The sequence below is a fragment of the Mycteria americana genome, chromosome 6 (genome assembly GCF_035582795.1).
Source record: "Mycteria americana isolate JAX WOST 10 ecotype Jacksonville Zoo and Gardens chromosome 6, USCA_MyAme_1.0, whole genome shotgun sequence".
Classification (NCBI taxonomy): Eukaryota; Metazoa; Chordata; class Aves; order Ciconiiformes; family Ciconiidae; genus Mycteria; species Mycteria americana.
Genome location: NC_134370.1, coordinates 12,154,873 through 12,169,461, shown reverse-complemented (window position 1 = coordinate 12,169,461; position 14,589 = coordinate 12,154,873). Strand labels below are relative to the sequence as shown.

Here is a 14,589-nt window from a genome sequence, read left to right as displayed (position 1 = left end):
GAAAGAAAGAAGGCAAGAAAGAAAATTAGAAAACCTGGATGGAGACCCCTCTGGGCTCCACTTCCTGTGAAGTATTGCAGAATTGGGGGTTTTTTTAAAGGTAAGAAGTGCGTATTCACAGGCCGATTTAGTTTGTGGTTTGCCTTAGTGCAAAGTGATTTTGGAAACAGCATCTTCCATACAAGGATCATGTCCCGTGTAGAATGCCACTGCTCCTGCGGAAGGTTTCCAGACTAATGCTGTTAATTGTGAAAAGAAAGTTTAACAAGCTCTTGCCGTGTCTCAGGAGATTAGTAGAGAGGCCAGCTAAACAGCTGTAAGGAGAGTGGTCTGATGGGCTGAAGGGACTAATGAACCCTTGGCAAAAATAGGAATATTTGGCTTATTTCGATCTTTGGATATGGGAGAACAGCTCATTTATTTCTTAATTGACGTATACACTGTGTTATGTTAGAAGCAGGGACAGGAAAATAGCATTTTTTGTGTCTATGTTAATTTTTGAGCAATGCGACATATGGGAAAGATCGATAATTTTGACATCCAGATGTAAAGTATAAAATATTTGGGTCTAGGAGGGTGCCAAACTTGGTCTTGAAAAGCTTTGGTTTAACAGGGATGGATCATCAAGCTGAGGAGACCTGCTGAGATAACTGGCCAAATACCGCATTAAGGATGTGCAGGTTTTGCATTGCCTCTTGCCCTTGCTTTAGCGTCCCAGCAGAGCCTGCGGCGCAGGTCAGCACGCGTGTGCATTTGGGGCGGTGGATTAGCGCTGGACGATGAATTTCCTTTCTGTTGACCGTTTCCGAGAAGGCAGATAGCTGACTTTAGCAATAACGTTAGCCCAAATAACAAGAGTGTTTTCCTCAAAACCTCAACTGTCCTTGGGAGGCAGCAAGCGTGAACATGGACAAATTGCTCAGGGGTTAAAACGATGTATTTGAGTGCGCGTTTTACGAAATTCTTAAACCTTTAGCCGGGTAACGCTTGTTTCCTTCCAGAGCAAGGGCTCGCTGTGTAAAAGTCAGTCCCTCTCGGTCTTCATTAGTGTGCCGCATTTTTTCCACAGTTCGCCTAATTAGACTGTGACCCTCTCCCGTGGCGTCACACTGTGCAGAAACAGGATTTTGGTGCTGATACGTGAAGAGACTGAGAACATATGGCATAAACATCAACCGATATTGTTTGCCATCCACACTTGCTGTGTGTAATGCAACAAGACCGGCTCCCGGCACCCACGTGATCCGCCTTCCAGTCCTCCATTTGAGGTGGGGTGGGGTGGGTTTTTTTTTCATTCCTAAAGTTGTGACTTTCTGGAAGGAAGCTTGTAAATAGTCGGGGCGCAGAGAGCAGGTAGAATGTCAGTGGGATGTTACCGGGAGGCATGTGCGCAACGCTGAATCAGCTCCTGGCCACGCTTCCTCCGCGCCAGCTCGCTGCTGCCGGCGGCCCTATATGTTGCAAGAAGGTAGGATCGCATCGTGTCACCCGCGTCCTCCCACCGCCGCGCCGAAACGCCTGTCTCCCCCGTCTCCAGCAAGGAGGGACGCTAATCTGCCAAGCGGAGTATCTTAGCGATCTTTAAAATTTAATTTTGAAGTACAGCTCTTTCTGTAGCGAAGGGAAAAGGCAGGCGTGCGCAGCTCTGGTGGTAACAGCTAACTGGGATTTCAAATTAACGATATGATCTGGTTTGTGCAGTAGCTTCTTATAGTGCTCAGCTTTTTTGTAATACCAGGGCTTTTATACTTTAAAAGACATTCCATACCGAATTGTATCCTATTGATTTGCCATGGTTAACCACCCTGTAATAAGCCTCATGGTCCGTGTGAGTAGACACAAAGCAGAATTATATTAATGTCGTTTACAACCAGTGGGCACAGAATTATTTGTAAAACGTGAAAGAAGTCAAAATACCAAAACATTTCAAAGATGGTTGAGTTTGGAAAAGCTTTCATTGGACCATGAATAGAGTTCCTTGGAATAAAAAAAGAAAAGAAAGAATCAGAGCAACATTATTAATTTTTTTTTGTTTTGTCTGTTTGTTTGTTTGTTTTTAATAACTGATACTTTATACTTCAAGACAGCTTTTATTTTCAGAAGTAAAGCCTGGGAAATAAATAGGATAATTTTAAAGAAAAATAATTATATATTTTTTTAAAAACCAATACAGTCACAACTTTCTTAGACATCTTTTCACACAGAAAACTGAAACTGAGTCCCGGAGTGTTTTGAGATTAAAAGATACATCAGTAACACAAGGTGTAACATCTACTGTGCAGGCCCACGGAACAGATTACAACCTATTTTTCCTTAGTCGTATAAGCTACTTAGACATACAGACTACAGGTACTGAGCAGAGCATATGCATTGTAGTAAAAATGGACAAAACCAGCCAGCAAAAATGAAGAGGAAATAATGCCCTGCTTAACCACAGAGTAGGGGCTGGCCGTCTGCATCGGCAGTTTTGTCAGCAGGACTGGGCAAATGCCCAGCTGAGTGTCATGGATGGGTTAATACCTTCACACTTTTTCCTTCCTCACAGCTGCCACATGCAGTGCTCTGAAACCTGATATTTTTCATCAAAAACTGATTCTTATTTTCCATCTTAGTATACTAATCAATTTTACCATGCAGAGCTTGGAGCATATTAACTGTCGGTTACTCCTAATTAATATTGAAGGCAGACAAAAAGGGAGAATAAAGTAATTGACGTTATTTAATATAAAATGCCTCTCCCAATTTTGTTTCCTTTGTGGAATACTCTTTTGGTCCCTGTTCAAGATTTAAGCACCGGCCTGTTTTATGTTTTGTTTCACAAGGTTGATTGAATGGCAGTTTATTATTCAAGACAATAAATTAAACTTCTCAAAGCCAGAGAGTTCCAGCAGTTCTGGCACAGGCTGTTTTCTGCCAGAAGGAACATGCTCAGGTCTGATTCATACCAACTGTTGCACTTTAAAATAAGAAAAAGAAATAAAACCTCCCATATATCTTTCAAGATCCACAGTAAAAATTTCTTTAGCATAGAAATTGGGATGCATTGAAGAAAAAAGTGAGCAACATTCATTGCAAAATAGATAATGAAAGCTTCTGGGCCAAAATATACTGCGTATTACTTCCATGTAACAGTACGAATATTATGGCCTAGTATTAAAGGCCGATTTCAAAGAGATCATGAAAAGAGAGCAATCTTCTTTGATGTTTTATGTTTAAATTAAATATAACTGAAAAAGGATACAGGAGCATTGCTCTTGCTACAGTGAAATCAGGAAAGGCTTTGCAACACGCTTCAGTAACAGCTGAACTAGATCTGGGCTTCATAAGATTCATGTATAATTTATGTATACCAGTAATGCGGGCGGGTATGTAAACAATAGGAATTTATAACATTTATGTGCTTTTAAAATATACATAAAAGGAAAACTGAAAAATAGGCCTAAGTATATAGTTATGTAATATATATTTTAGGAAATCCACAGAGGTTCTGGTTTTCTAATCAGAAATCTGATTAAAAAATAAGTGAAGCTTTCTTTCTTTTCTTTTCTTTTTTTCTTTAATTTATTACTTTACATTGCCTACTTTTAAATATTAGCGGTAAAGAGAAAGCAAACCATATTGGCCAATTTAGACAGGAGCTGTTCCAACGTTTCTCCTCGTGTACCCTTGTGCTATGGGGGTTGGTAACACATAGCATTTAAACAGCTTTTAGAGGAGGTGGTGATACTACATTAATTATGAAATGATTGTGGTGCTCCTGGGTGACTTTTAGTTGCAACCTGTTGGTTTTCAGCCGACCTAGGGTACAAACAGGAGAGCTCAGGTTTGTGCGCGATTTCTGTAGCCTGTGCCATTACCATTATGAATGCTGACTAGTGTTCTCCTAGAGACTTAATTTACTAATATGCTTTTTCATTAAACTTTTCAAATATATCATTGGGACTAATATTTAAAAATAAACGGATAAAAAAGGTGAGTTCAATATTTTTGGTTTTTTCCACAAATGGCAATCGTTCCTTTGAGCACAAATGAAGCTACTTAGAAATAAAAATCCTTCTTAGTACTTTACCCTTTCCACAGTTACATGTCATTTTCCTGTCTACAAACTGAAGATATTACCTTTGTAAAAGGGCTTTTATATTGTCTTATATTACTGTGAAATAGAAATGGTTTATTCAAATGAGGAATTATCTGCCTACCGCATTATGCTTCCTACTTCCAACACACAAATGAAAACGGCTGTGCCTCCAGGCAGCGCGAGATATTGATACACTCAAACTTATTATTTTTGTAGCGGTTAACAATACCATGTGGAAAGCACATGAGCAGAAGGTGCGGTGAGATATTACTGTAGTATCTTTTCTAGTAAGTACTATATGCCAAGGATTATTTTTCAGTTGGGCATTTATCTATGTGCTCGTGTAAAAAGCCTTTGAAGGGTTTCTGACTTCGGGGGTTTTTTTTGAAGGCTACATTTTCTTTTTTCCTTAAGTTATAATAAGCTTTCCAGATCATTTCTCCCCAGATTTGTTTTATTTTTGAGGGGAGGCTGGGAGCAGCGCTGCGAGCACTGAGCCGTGCGGCAGAGCAGCAGCCGCTGTCCCTGAAGCAGGGGTGCGTTTGCTGGAGCTGCTCGCCCCGTTCCCACCGGGATTGCCTAGCTCTGACAGCGCTAATCCCTGGCCCGGCCTCTTCGCTCACCCTATGGATTTACATTACCGTCCACACCACCTTTTCCCCTGCTCTTCCCCTCCCAAAAGGCTTCCTGTGCCCTTCTGCCCCCGGGCAAGCCCCCGGGGCTGTGCGCTTCGCCGCCTGGGGCAGGAGCAGGAGGGGGCTGCGGGCACGGCGCTGCTGTCGTCTGCACGGGGTCCACGGCTGTTGGGGTGACGAGGTTACTGGGGACCCCCAACAGCCCTTCTTACAGGAGCCCTGCTGGGACGCTGGTTGGCAGGGATAATCTGGCCTGGGGGCTTTGCGCCATAAAGGCTATTTGAAGCCTGATGAGAAGAGCTGTTGCAGGAAGGGTGCTGGGGAGGCAGGCGCGGGCAGCATGGCAGTTCCAGACCGTTGCGGCATGCCCTGAAAGCTCCATAAAGCTGTGACACGATTTCTGTGCTAATTTAGATCTTTGCAACATGTTACGGAGGGCACTGACCTGGTGCTATAGCTGTTTCTGACAGTTTTTAGCATACCTTTAAAATACAGTTTTTTAAATACATTTCTTTAACTTCAGTAAACAAAGAATTACATTTCCTCGGGAAGCAGTTGCAGATAGATGGTTGCAGTATAGCTAAAGGAATTTCTATGGCTACCTATTGAAATTTAAAATGTAGACCAGTGTTTCTATGTGCACACTAATCCTCAGAGACATCCTTGACATACTGTGGCACATCATCAAAACCAAACAATACCTAAATGTCACAGAACAAAGTGATAACTTTCCCAGCTTCTGAAAATTGTTACCTATAACCTTGGGTTTATGTGGTACATTCGCTAGACTACGTCCCTTACTTGAAAGGAGTTGAACTTCGCCTAACTAAATATTTATGGAGGGATACATTGCATGAGTGAAAGCAGAAATAAGCCCAGTATACAATCTGGAGTTCCACGCAATAAAGAAACATTTTCCAGGGTAAAATGTGTACTGAATAACAGGGGGAGGAAGTGTGATGGCCAGTGCAGACTTCGGTGGTACCTGGTTTTGTTGTTCTCACGCTGTAAATGCAGATTGTTGTCTATGGCACTGGATTCAGCATTTGAAAGCAGCTAAATCAAATAGAAGCAAATGTTGCTGTAAAGAAACCAGAACATATAGCTGATTTTAAAAAAACAATCCAAAACAACTCTCCCAGAACTATAGAGCAAGAGTTGTTAATAAGAAATCAGTCTCACCAGAGATGATCCACCCTTTTATGCTTGCAACCGCAAATAGGACGGTTGCTTTTTTTTAGCAGAAGTGACTGCCAGGGAGCAAAGAGTGTGGTCTCTTCAAGCATGCCAAGCAGAGCTGCGACGTGGATAAGATGTCCTTGAATTACTGGTGTTTGGAGAGAAAATGGAAAGGTGCATCGCGGTTCCCTTCTTGGGAACAGTCTTTAGTCTATTTGACACTTTCATTGATGACTTGGGTGAACAAAGCGTCCATTAAATCTGCAGCTAGTGCCAAGAGGAGAGGATTTACAAGCACTCTGGGGGCAGCACGGGAATCCAGAGTAATCTTGAGAAACTGGATCTGACATAACTTGGATGCAGTATTGATGAGGACAATATGAAATGGTGATATGAGAAATCCATTGGACAGTCAAAAGGAGAAAGGACTGAGCTAGCCTTTCCTGTGTGGGAAGTCAGACCAGCTGAGCTCCAGAGATCCCTCCCAACCAACATCTCTGGGCAATAGCTCTTCAGGAAAGGGGCTGCGTTAACAGGGGACCACGGGGCTGTGCTGTTATGAAGAAAAGCAATCATACTGGGCGTTACGAACAAATGCAACACACAAAATGTGCAGAGAAAGGAGCTGGGATGGCTGTAGAGAAGATCTGATAGCAGCTGCAGGAAGGTAAGAGAAACCCTTCTCTGTGTGCACGGCAAGACGGGTTTATGCTGTTAGCAGAGAGCCACCATAGGCTTTAAGAGGAGCTTTATAAGACCAAGGGGAGCTGAGAGGTCAAGACCTGGAGGTTGTGAAATCTCCACCAAAGAAGGTTCCTAAAAGCAGATTAAATAAATATGTCGAATGGTTGAGTTGAGCTTGATCCCACCTCAGGAGCTGGTCTAACCATCCTCCTAACATCACTTCCAATTTTATTTCTGTGATCACAACCGTTATCCAAGATGTAGTCACGGTGTTTGCCCCTTTATCTTGTCCCCTTCCCAGCGGGAATTGTCTGACTTCTCTGCATATAAACAAAGGCAAGAGAACATTTTGGCTGAAAGTTTCAAATGAGCAAAAAGGACAGTAGGAGGCGGACACTTAACTCCTATCAGCTTTGTAAACCCTGAGTTTAGCAACTCTGTGATAACATTTTACATTTCATCTTCCAGCTAACTGTTAGGTTGGATGATTGTCCAGATAATAGAGTTTACCACTGCCAAACGTATGCAAAACTCACTTGGCAAAACACGTGTGTACATTGGCTGATGTTTTATTTTACTCCCTCAGTAGTATAATGGAGGGCTTTAGAAATCGTTATTTGGGATAAGAAGGGTTTTACTTGCAGCTTATAAATATATTAAAGTAGCTTAAGGTTTTTAGTGCTCCCCATCATTAGCTGAACTTAGTGTGAAACATGATCTCTTTTTTTTTATCAATTCTAACCAGAACTCAGCAAACAAAAACTCGGCGGCAGATGATTTCAGAGTTTAAATTATAAAGGTGGAGGGGTTTTCTCCTTTCAGCAGACTTTCCAAGCTTTTCTGACCAAGAAAGTAATTTCACTAAAACCCAAAGAAAATACTTCTTGTGGAGCTGAAGAGAAAGAAAACAGTCATTTAGTATCAGCCAGATGCAGTCTAGAGTATAGGAAAAAGTTGCTGTGTCCATTTTTTAACCAATGCACCAATCTTTATTGACATAAGTGCTGGGTTTATTCAACAAGCAAAAATGAACGTAAACCCTGTATTCATAATGCAATCAGCAAAACAGCATAACATAAAATATCCTTACAATAATTAACTATTCTAATAATTAATATATGTCGTTGAGATTGCTGAACTTTGTTTTTACTCCTACCAGTGTTTGAAATACGGCTTTGCAGTTCCCCTGAATTCAAGAGGCCGAATTCTGTCCTCACATACAAACATGTAATCTCACTGAAGTACTGTCAAATGGTGCATTTTTATTTGAAGACTAGGTTTACCCCTAATATCTTACCAACTTCATCTATATAACAACTGATTTGTTTGAAGTTTTTTTATTTGCTCTTTTAGTACAGCGGCAACTGTTTTGGATAAGTTTAGAGAAGGCAGCCCCATGTGTTTTGAATAAATGATACATTACAGGGAAAGGATGTTCACACTTCCGCAAAACAGAATATAATTTATTTTGTGCTTGGATAATTAGGAAATGGTTCTCTTTGATGTATTCAAGAGTTCTGAATTAAAAATTTAAAGTTTGCTAACTGTTAGAAAAATTGATTCAGAAACAGCTTTAATGGATGAAAAAACAGCATGCTATTGCAAATATGGTCTCACGTCTAAAACTGTGCTAATGCAGAGTAGTCATACATCTAGGAGACTTGGGTATCTTAATAACTTTGGCCATTTTAATTCTGAAATCAACACAATAATACAGACAGCTTGGAAAAAAGTGCACGTTTTAGAACAAAAAATATTAAAAATGTATCTTTCAAAGATTTTGACAGGTAGATGTAATTATATGTAAAGGCAAATGTGTCATGGGGGAGGGAATGCAAAAATCTTAGAAGACGTGCGAGATTAATGGAAAATGCAAGAAAACAAATTCTGCACCGCTATGAATTAGTGTTTTTTCTTGAAGTGTTCAAATTCACACACTATGCAGCATTTCAAATATTTGTGAGTATAAATACTTCCTAAATAGATAGTTGCAGCTAAGATCATAACCTTTATTAGTTCCGATTTTTTAATTTATTTCTTAATTTTGAAAGGTGCTGGGCAGCACTTTAAAATCCTTAATTTTGTCATTTGAAAATCAAGCTCCAGGTTGTCGGTCTGTTCTAATAGACATGTTTTGTGTTCAGCCTTTTCATCACTTGTAGACAGGATTACTTAAATAATCCAACCATCTAGATACTTCACCTCTGACACTGTGTATTGCTCGCTGTTCTTGGATGCTAAAAGCATAATAAGGATGACAGGGGTAGCAGATGGGCTGAATTGATTTATAGCAATATAGCCTTGCCAGTGTTTGCAGTCTCATTGTGAGTATTGCAATAGTTGATGCATATCTTCAACTCCTATATTTCAGAGCTGTGCAAAACCTTGGCTGGTTTATGGCTTTCTTCATGAAAACTGTACGGCAGCGCTCCCGCCTGTCCTTATTTTGGTAAAGAAAGGCCATTTCTGGCTTTCCTAGTTGTGCAAAGAGACTGCTGGTGTAGCCCAGCTGTACAACTAATGTTAAATAAATAAACGAAGAGGACAACTTCTGTTTACTTTTTACATCGCTGACCTTATAATTGGGAATGTTTTGCGCAGGACAGAGCTAACTTTGGCTGACGCAGGCTAATTTCCTGGGCGCTCAATGGAGAATGAGAGCTTCATTCAGCTGCTTTGAATCATCTTGCGGCAGAGACCCCCGCGTGAGCAGGCGGGGGCTGCCTTTTGGTAACCTGAGGACGAGCTGGGGTGGGAGGTGTGTGTGTACAAGTGGTGAACGGCCCTCACAAAATGCCTTAGCTGAGTGCTATCTTCACTTTGTGTTTGCAGTTTCCAGGAGTTTAGTAAATCTGTAGCAGGATTATTTACAAAATGATGTTATCAAATACATAAATATTATGATTGTAGAACAGAAAGAGGGAAATAAATTTTCAAAGCTGTGCGTGCTGGTCCCACGTGTCTCTAATGTCCTCCTGTATTGCATAACAGAACAAAAATCCTCAAATTTGGGTGTCGCTCTAAAAGATGCTTTATACACAGCTCTTCTCCCAACCTCCCATTTGTGTATCTGCTTTTCCCACTGACCCATGAGCATGCCCTTCCTTATTTGCCTTGATTAGATGATAAAATATGCTGTTTCTTCTGTGGGAGGATAAAGTGTGCAGCCTGAAACACCCTGAAATCTGGAAATTCATAACAGACAGCTGGATTTTGAAGCTGTGGCCATTCCCAAACCTATCGGTGCATGGCAGTGACCCTCCTCACTAATTCTGTCCCTCCACGAGTGCCTTGGAGGCTGCAGCTTCTCCTTATGGCATTTGTTTTTCTGCAGGTAAGGCTCCCTGCAGCCCCCCAGCCCTCCCCACTGCTGGCTTGCAGTCCAGGGATGAAACCGGCAGACACAGGGAATAAAGTGCTGCCCTGCTCCGCAGCAGGGCCCAAAAGCTGTTGGCCTGCAGCTGTGCGGGGCACTCCTGCCCTTGCCTTCCCCATGCCCAGCTGCAGAGCCCAGAAATGATTGCAGAGCTGGGGAGCAGCAAGCGCCTCGGGCATGCCCAGCCAGGGGCACTACTTATGTGCTGGGGTATTTCTTAGAGACAGTGCTCCAAAGCTGGTGAAAATATGAGGAGGCAGAGGGAGCTTCAGGGCTTGCGGCAGCGTCAAGTGAGATGGTTTCACTGGAGAGAGGGAGCCCATGCCCGTGTCCAGCAGGTAGCTGCCAGAGTTGGGAAGAGGCTGCAGCTGTCGGGATGTGCGAGCTGCTGCGTAGGCTTGCAGCATGGTGGAATTAGATTGCTGGGAACAGGAGTCATCTGCAGCTCCTGCGCCTGAAAACATAATATGCTGGCTGCTGGCTTTTCTTTTTATTTTAAGACCACCAGGCAGTTCTTATTTGCATGCTCCATAAAACTTTTAAAAAGAGTTTTACAGCTTACTTAGCGTACAAAAGGTATAACCGGCTATAAAATGAAACAGTTGTCAGGACTGTGGCAAGTCCCACGCAGCACATCATAAGCCAGGACGCTCCAGATGCTGGTGGCACAGTACAGCCCAGGCACAGGGTCGTGCCACGTCCCCCAGCAGTGATGACAGTGTGCGCGCCAGTGTGGGATCCTCTGCTTGCTGAGCCCCTCGATAGCTTTTGTGGGTCCTCGGGCTCTCATGGGCTGGAGTTTCTGAGAGCCTCCGTGTTGTTTTAACTGTACTTGCACCCTGACTCTCGTCTGTAATCAAATTTACAGCAACCTGCGCTATAAGTGCAAGTCAGAGAGTAAGTGAAGGAAGCCACACAGGAAAACAAAAGGCACCTCAGCTCTGAAGCACACTGGTGTCAGCTTGTGCTGGCAGCAAGTCTCGTCATTACGTAATGATGCACTTATCCAAACGGCATTTTGTATTTTGGGAGACAGATGTGCCTTGCAGTTGCTAGTGGAAGTTAAATGTTAAATATGAAACCCATTCATTTTCTCTTAGTCATACTTTGGATTTAAGCAGATGTTTTCCTAATTTGTGGTTTTCAAATGTAGCATGCTGACAAGACATATATCATTAACTACAGCTTCATCCATGCAGTTTAGCAAATTGGCCAATTATTAACAGTGAGGGTTGTGTGGTGGTTGATGCATAGCTCCTGCTGCTTTGAAAGGCCTAAATTGAAACTCAATACATTTTTACAATATAAATTAATTGAGCTTTGGACCACATCCCTGTTATTTGAGTGCTCTCTGCTCTCATTTTCAGAATGAACAGCCATTTGTAATGCACTGAGTAGCTGTGCCATCTGTGAGCAGAGGCTCCTGGTGGTGGAAAAAGTGATGGCTAACATTTTTCTGGCAGGGGCATGAAAATGGCTGATGGTATCCAAGCGTAGGCAGCATGACATACAGAGGGAGTGTGGCTGCAGGACAGTGTACCTACATGCGGACCAGGCTGGCTCTGCCACAGATGATGCAGGAGGCATCTGGGAAGGGTGTGTGTGGGGGGTGGTGATGAAAACAGGGTGGGTGCAGCTGCCTGGAAGCTAGTGCTACCCGATATTTTCTGTTAGAACATTTCTCTTGCTTTTAACTTTGCGACACTTTACCCATTTTGATGTATTTTTTCCTGTTTTATGTTTGCAGGGTTTGATGGGTTAGGGGGAGGAAGGATTGGTGGTGGTGTTGTGAACTGGTGAGATGTCCCAAGGTGTTTCCCAAAGCCAGGAGCTACCATATGCCTGAAAATGTCATCTCCTATTTTCCCAATTCTGGAATTCAAGCAGGCAATTTAGTCATCATTTATTCATCCCATGTACAAGACTTGAAGGAGAACACTCAATGCCCCTCTAATTTCTAGAAAGTATAAAGACCTTGATTTTCACCAGCTGGCACTGCAGAAATTTTGCCTTGCATTCCAGCTGAACTGAGAAAACTCTTCAGGACAATTTGTTCATGGTTGCTCCAGCTTCTGGCAAATCATTTGCTTTTTTTCCTCCTCTATATTTGCATCTGCACAACAGGGAAACTATCTGCTTTGTTACAGAACAGGCTGCTATGCAGATTAATTAAATGAGAACTGTAAACAATTTTAAAAAACCATGTGATCTATTTCATCTTGCTTTATGCAGCCAGATGTGCTAGGTGCGAAGTACCTATGGGGCTGGCTTTATAGTCCCATTTGATGTCCTTTTCTTCACATCCCCCTGCTCTGTGGGAAAAGGGAGTAATGCTAGTGTCACAAAATCAGTCAGGAGCGGTAATGTCTCAGCAGAGAGGCCGGAGGTTGCATAAAATGCAGAAAAGAGGGAAAAAAACGTAGATTTGGGGATTGTGTTGCCACTGTTCCTGGCCTGCATTAGAGGTGCGAATCCTAGGGGTACTTAAAATGAGCTGAAGGCCTGATCCAGAGGGATGCAATGGGGTTTTAAAGAGAGATCTTTGGCATAGTTGTCTCCCTAGTAACTTTTTGGTTGAAAGGGATGTGGCAGTGGATGTTGAAGGGAAGATGATGGGTTATGGTGTCATTGTCAATCACCACCTTGCTTTCCCTGGGTTTAGATAAGCTAAATCTCCAGAAACGGCTGTCTATCTTATGCCAAGCTTTAGCGGGAGGCAAGCACAGGTAGACGTTGGGTGAATTCGGCTAACCCAGATCCTGATCCTTTGCAGCACTGCCAAGCTCCTGGAGAAGAGTCCATTCTCCGTCGGTGCCCCGAGTCCCCTGCTCCCCTCGCCGGCGAGCCTGCAGCTGGCACAGCTCCAGGCGCAGCTCACGCTCCACAGGCTGAAGTTGGCTCAGACGGCCGTCACCAACAACCCAGCCGCCGCCACCGTCCTCAACCAGGTGCTCTCCAAAGTGGCCATGTCCCAGCCGCTCTTCAACCAGCTGAGGCACCCCACCGTGATGAACACCCCGCAGGGCCACGCTGCAGGGCCGCCGCAGGGGCCCGGCATCGCCGGCGCAAGGTTCCCCTCCAGCAGCATTGCCTTTCCCGCCCAGAGCCCGGCCTTAGCCACGCCGGGGGGCGGCCTGGGGCCCGTCCAGGCCCAGACCCCCAACGCCATCGTCATGAGTCCCTTCGGAGGCGTCATGGCTTCCACCTCCGGCCAGCAACCCGTGGTGGTAGGTCTCAACAAGGCGGGTACCTCCACCTCCGCCGCCACTGCCGCGGGGGGCTTTTACGAGTACAACAAGCAAAACGCCGCCAACGCCGCCCCTCAGACGTACGCCTCGGAGGGGGACCAGCCCGGCCAGCATGGCTTCCTCGCCAGCGGGGCCCACACGGCCTCCTCGGCAGCGGGGCCACACTACGAGGGTCACTTTGGTGCTCCCAGCCAGCTGCAGCATGAGGCGGCGGCGGCCTTTCCCAAGGAGGCCTACGGGGCAGCAGCGGTGGCACAGCACGGGGCGGCGCGGGCCTTCCCCAGCGACCCGCACGCCGGCTCCCATTCGAAAGGAGATCCCGGCCCCGTCTTGCATGGCAGCGGTACAAGCAACCAGTGGGAAAATATCCCTAATTTCCCCAGCCAAAACAAGCCTGACCTCGTGCCCGGCGACAGCCTGTGGCCATCAGCGAGTCAGCAGCAGTATGAAATAAGAAACGAGCTCTACAACCCTGAAGAGCCGACACCTGACACAAAGTTCAGCGCGGCTGCCCCCCCCGCCTTCGGCCGCCTCAACCACAGCAAGCAGAGCTTCGGCAGCCCTCGCATGAGGCAGAAGGAGGAGCGGAGCGGCGGCGCGCCCGACCTGCCCGCCCGCTCCCTGCCGCCACACCAGCTGGGCGACCTCCGCGGCACGGCCCCCCTCCACTTCCCCCACGTCTGCGCCCTGTGCGACAAGAAGATCTTCGATCTGAAGGTGAGTGGTTTTGAGGTGCCCCCAGGGCACCGTTCAGACCCTTGAACGGGCTGCCTGGTGATTGATCTGGCTGCCAGCTCCTGCCACCCCTTGCTGCCAGCGTCCATCGCCACAGAGGTGCCCTGAGAGAAGCAGAAACAAAGGGCCATAGTTTTGCTTAGGGTGTCGTACATCTGCTTCATGGCAGTTACTGGGGTTTCAAGATCTGGTGTTGTTTCACATCCCGCTGTGAAAGGCGGTGAGATTACGGCGCTGGCATGAGAGATGCAAGGTCCGGGCTGGAGTCGCAGCTCATCTCATGGGCCCAAAGCGAGGGGAGGGGGAGCTTGAAGCCAATCCCCTGCTTCTCAAGCTGGTATTGTAACTGCACATCTGCGGTTTCATCTGCCTCTCCCTTTCTCTTTGCGTTTCTGATCCCAAAGGCTTCCCCCAACAGCCTTGTGGAAGCAGCTTGCTTAAAAAAAACAGTGCATTTTGATAAAATTATTTTAATAATTCTTCTGTTGGGATCTCTTCCTCCTTCTAGTAGCTCTAAGGAAAATTTAGGACTCGGGGTCCCCAGCAACTTTGGCCTGGAAGCAAGAAGCTGCTCAGCATGTGTAGTGCAGGCCACGCTCCCACTTCTCTGCTCGTACTGCCAAGGGAGCTCCAAATTCAACCTCACCCTCGAGA

General features: G+C 45.0%; 1 protein-coding gene across 6 annotated transcripts in view; it reads left to right on the top strand.

Moving 5' to 3' along the window:
- The window catches only part of RBM20 (RNA binding motif protein 20), a 107,824-nt gene that overhangs the window by 66,641 nt on the left and 26,594 nt on the right, over positions 1-14,589 (top strand). For all 6 annotated transcript variants that reach the window (XR_012776132.1, XM_075504564.1, XM_075504563.1 and 3 more), the window contains exon 2: positions 12,726-13,917. Coding sequence is in view for 5 of the 6 variants with exons in the window: in XM_075504564.1 (XP_075360679.1) it covers positions 12,726-13,917 (1,192 nt within the window). In the remaining variant the exon portion in view is untranslated. The remainder of the gene's footprint in view (positions 1-12,725; positions 13,918-14,589) is intronic.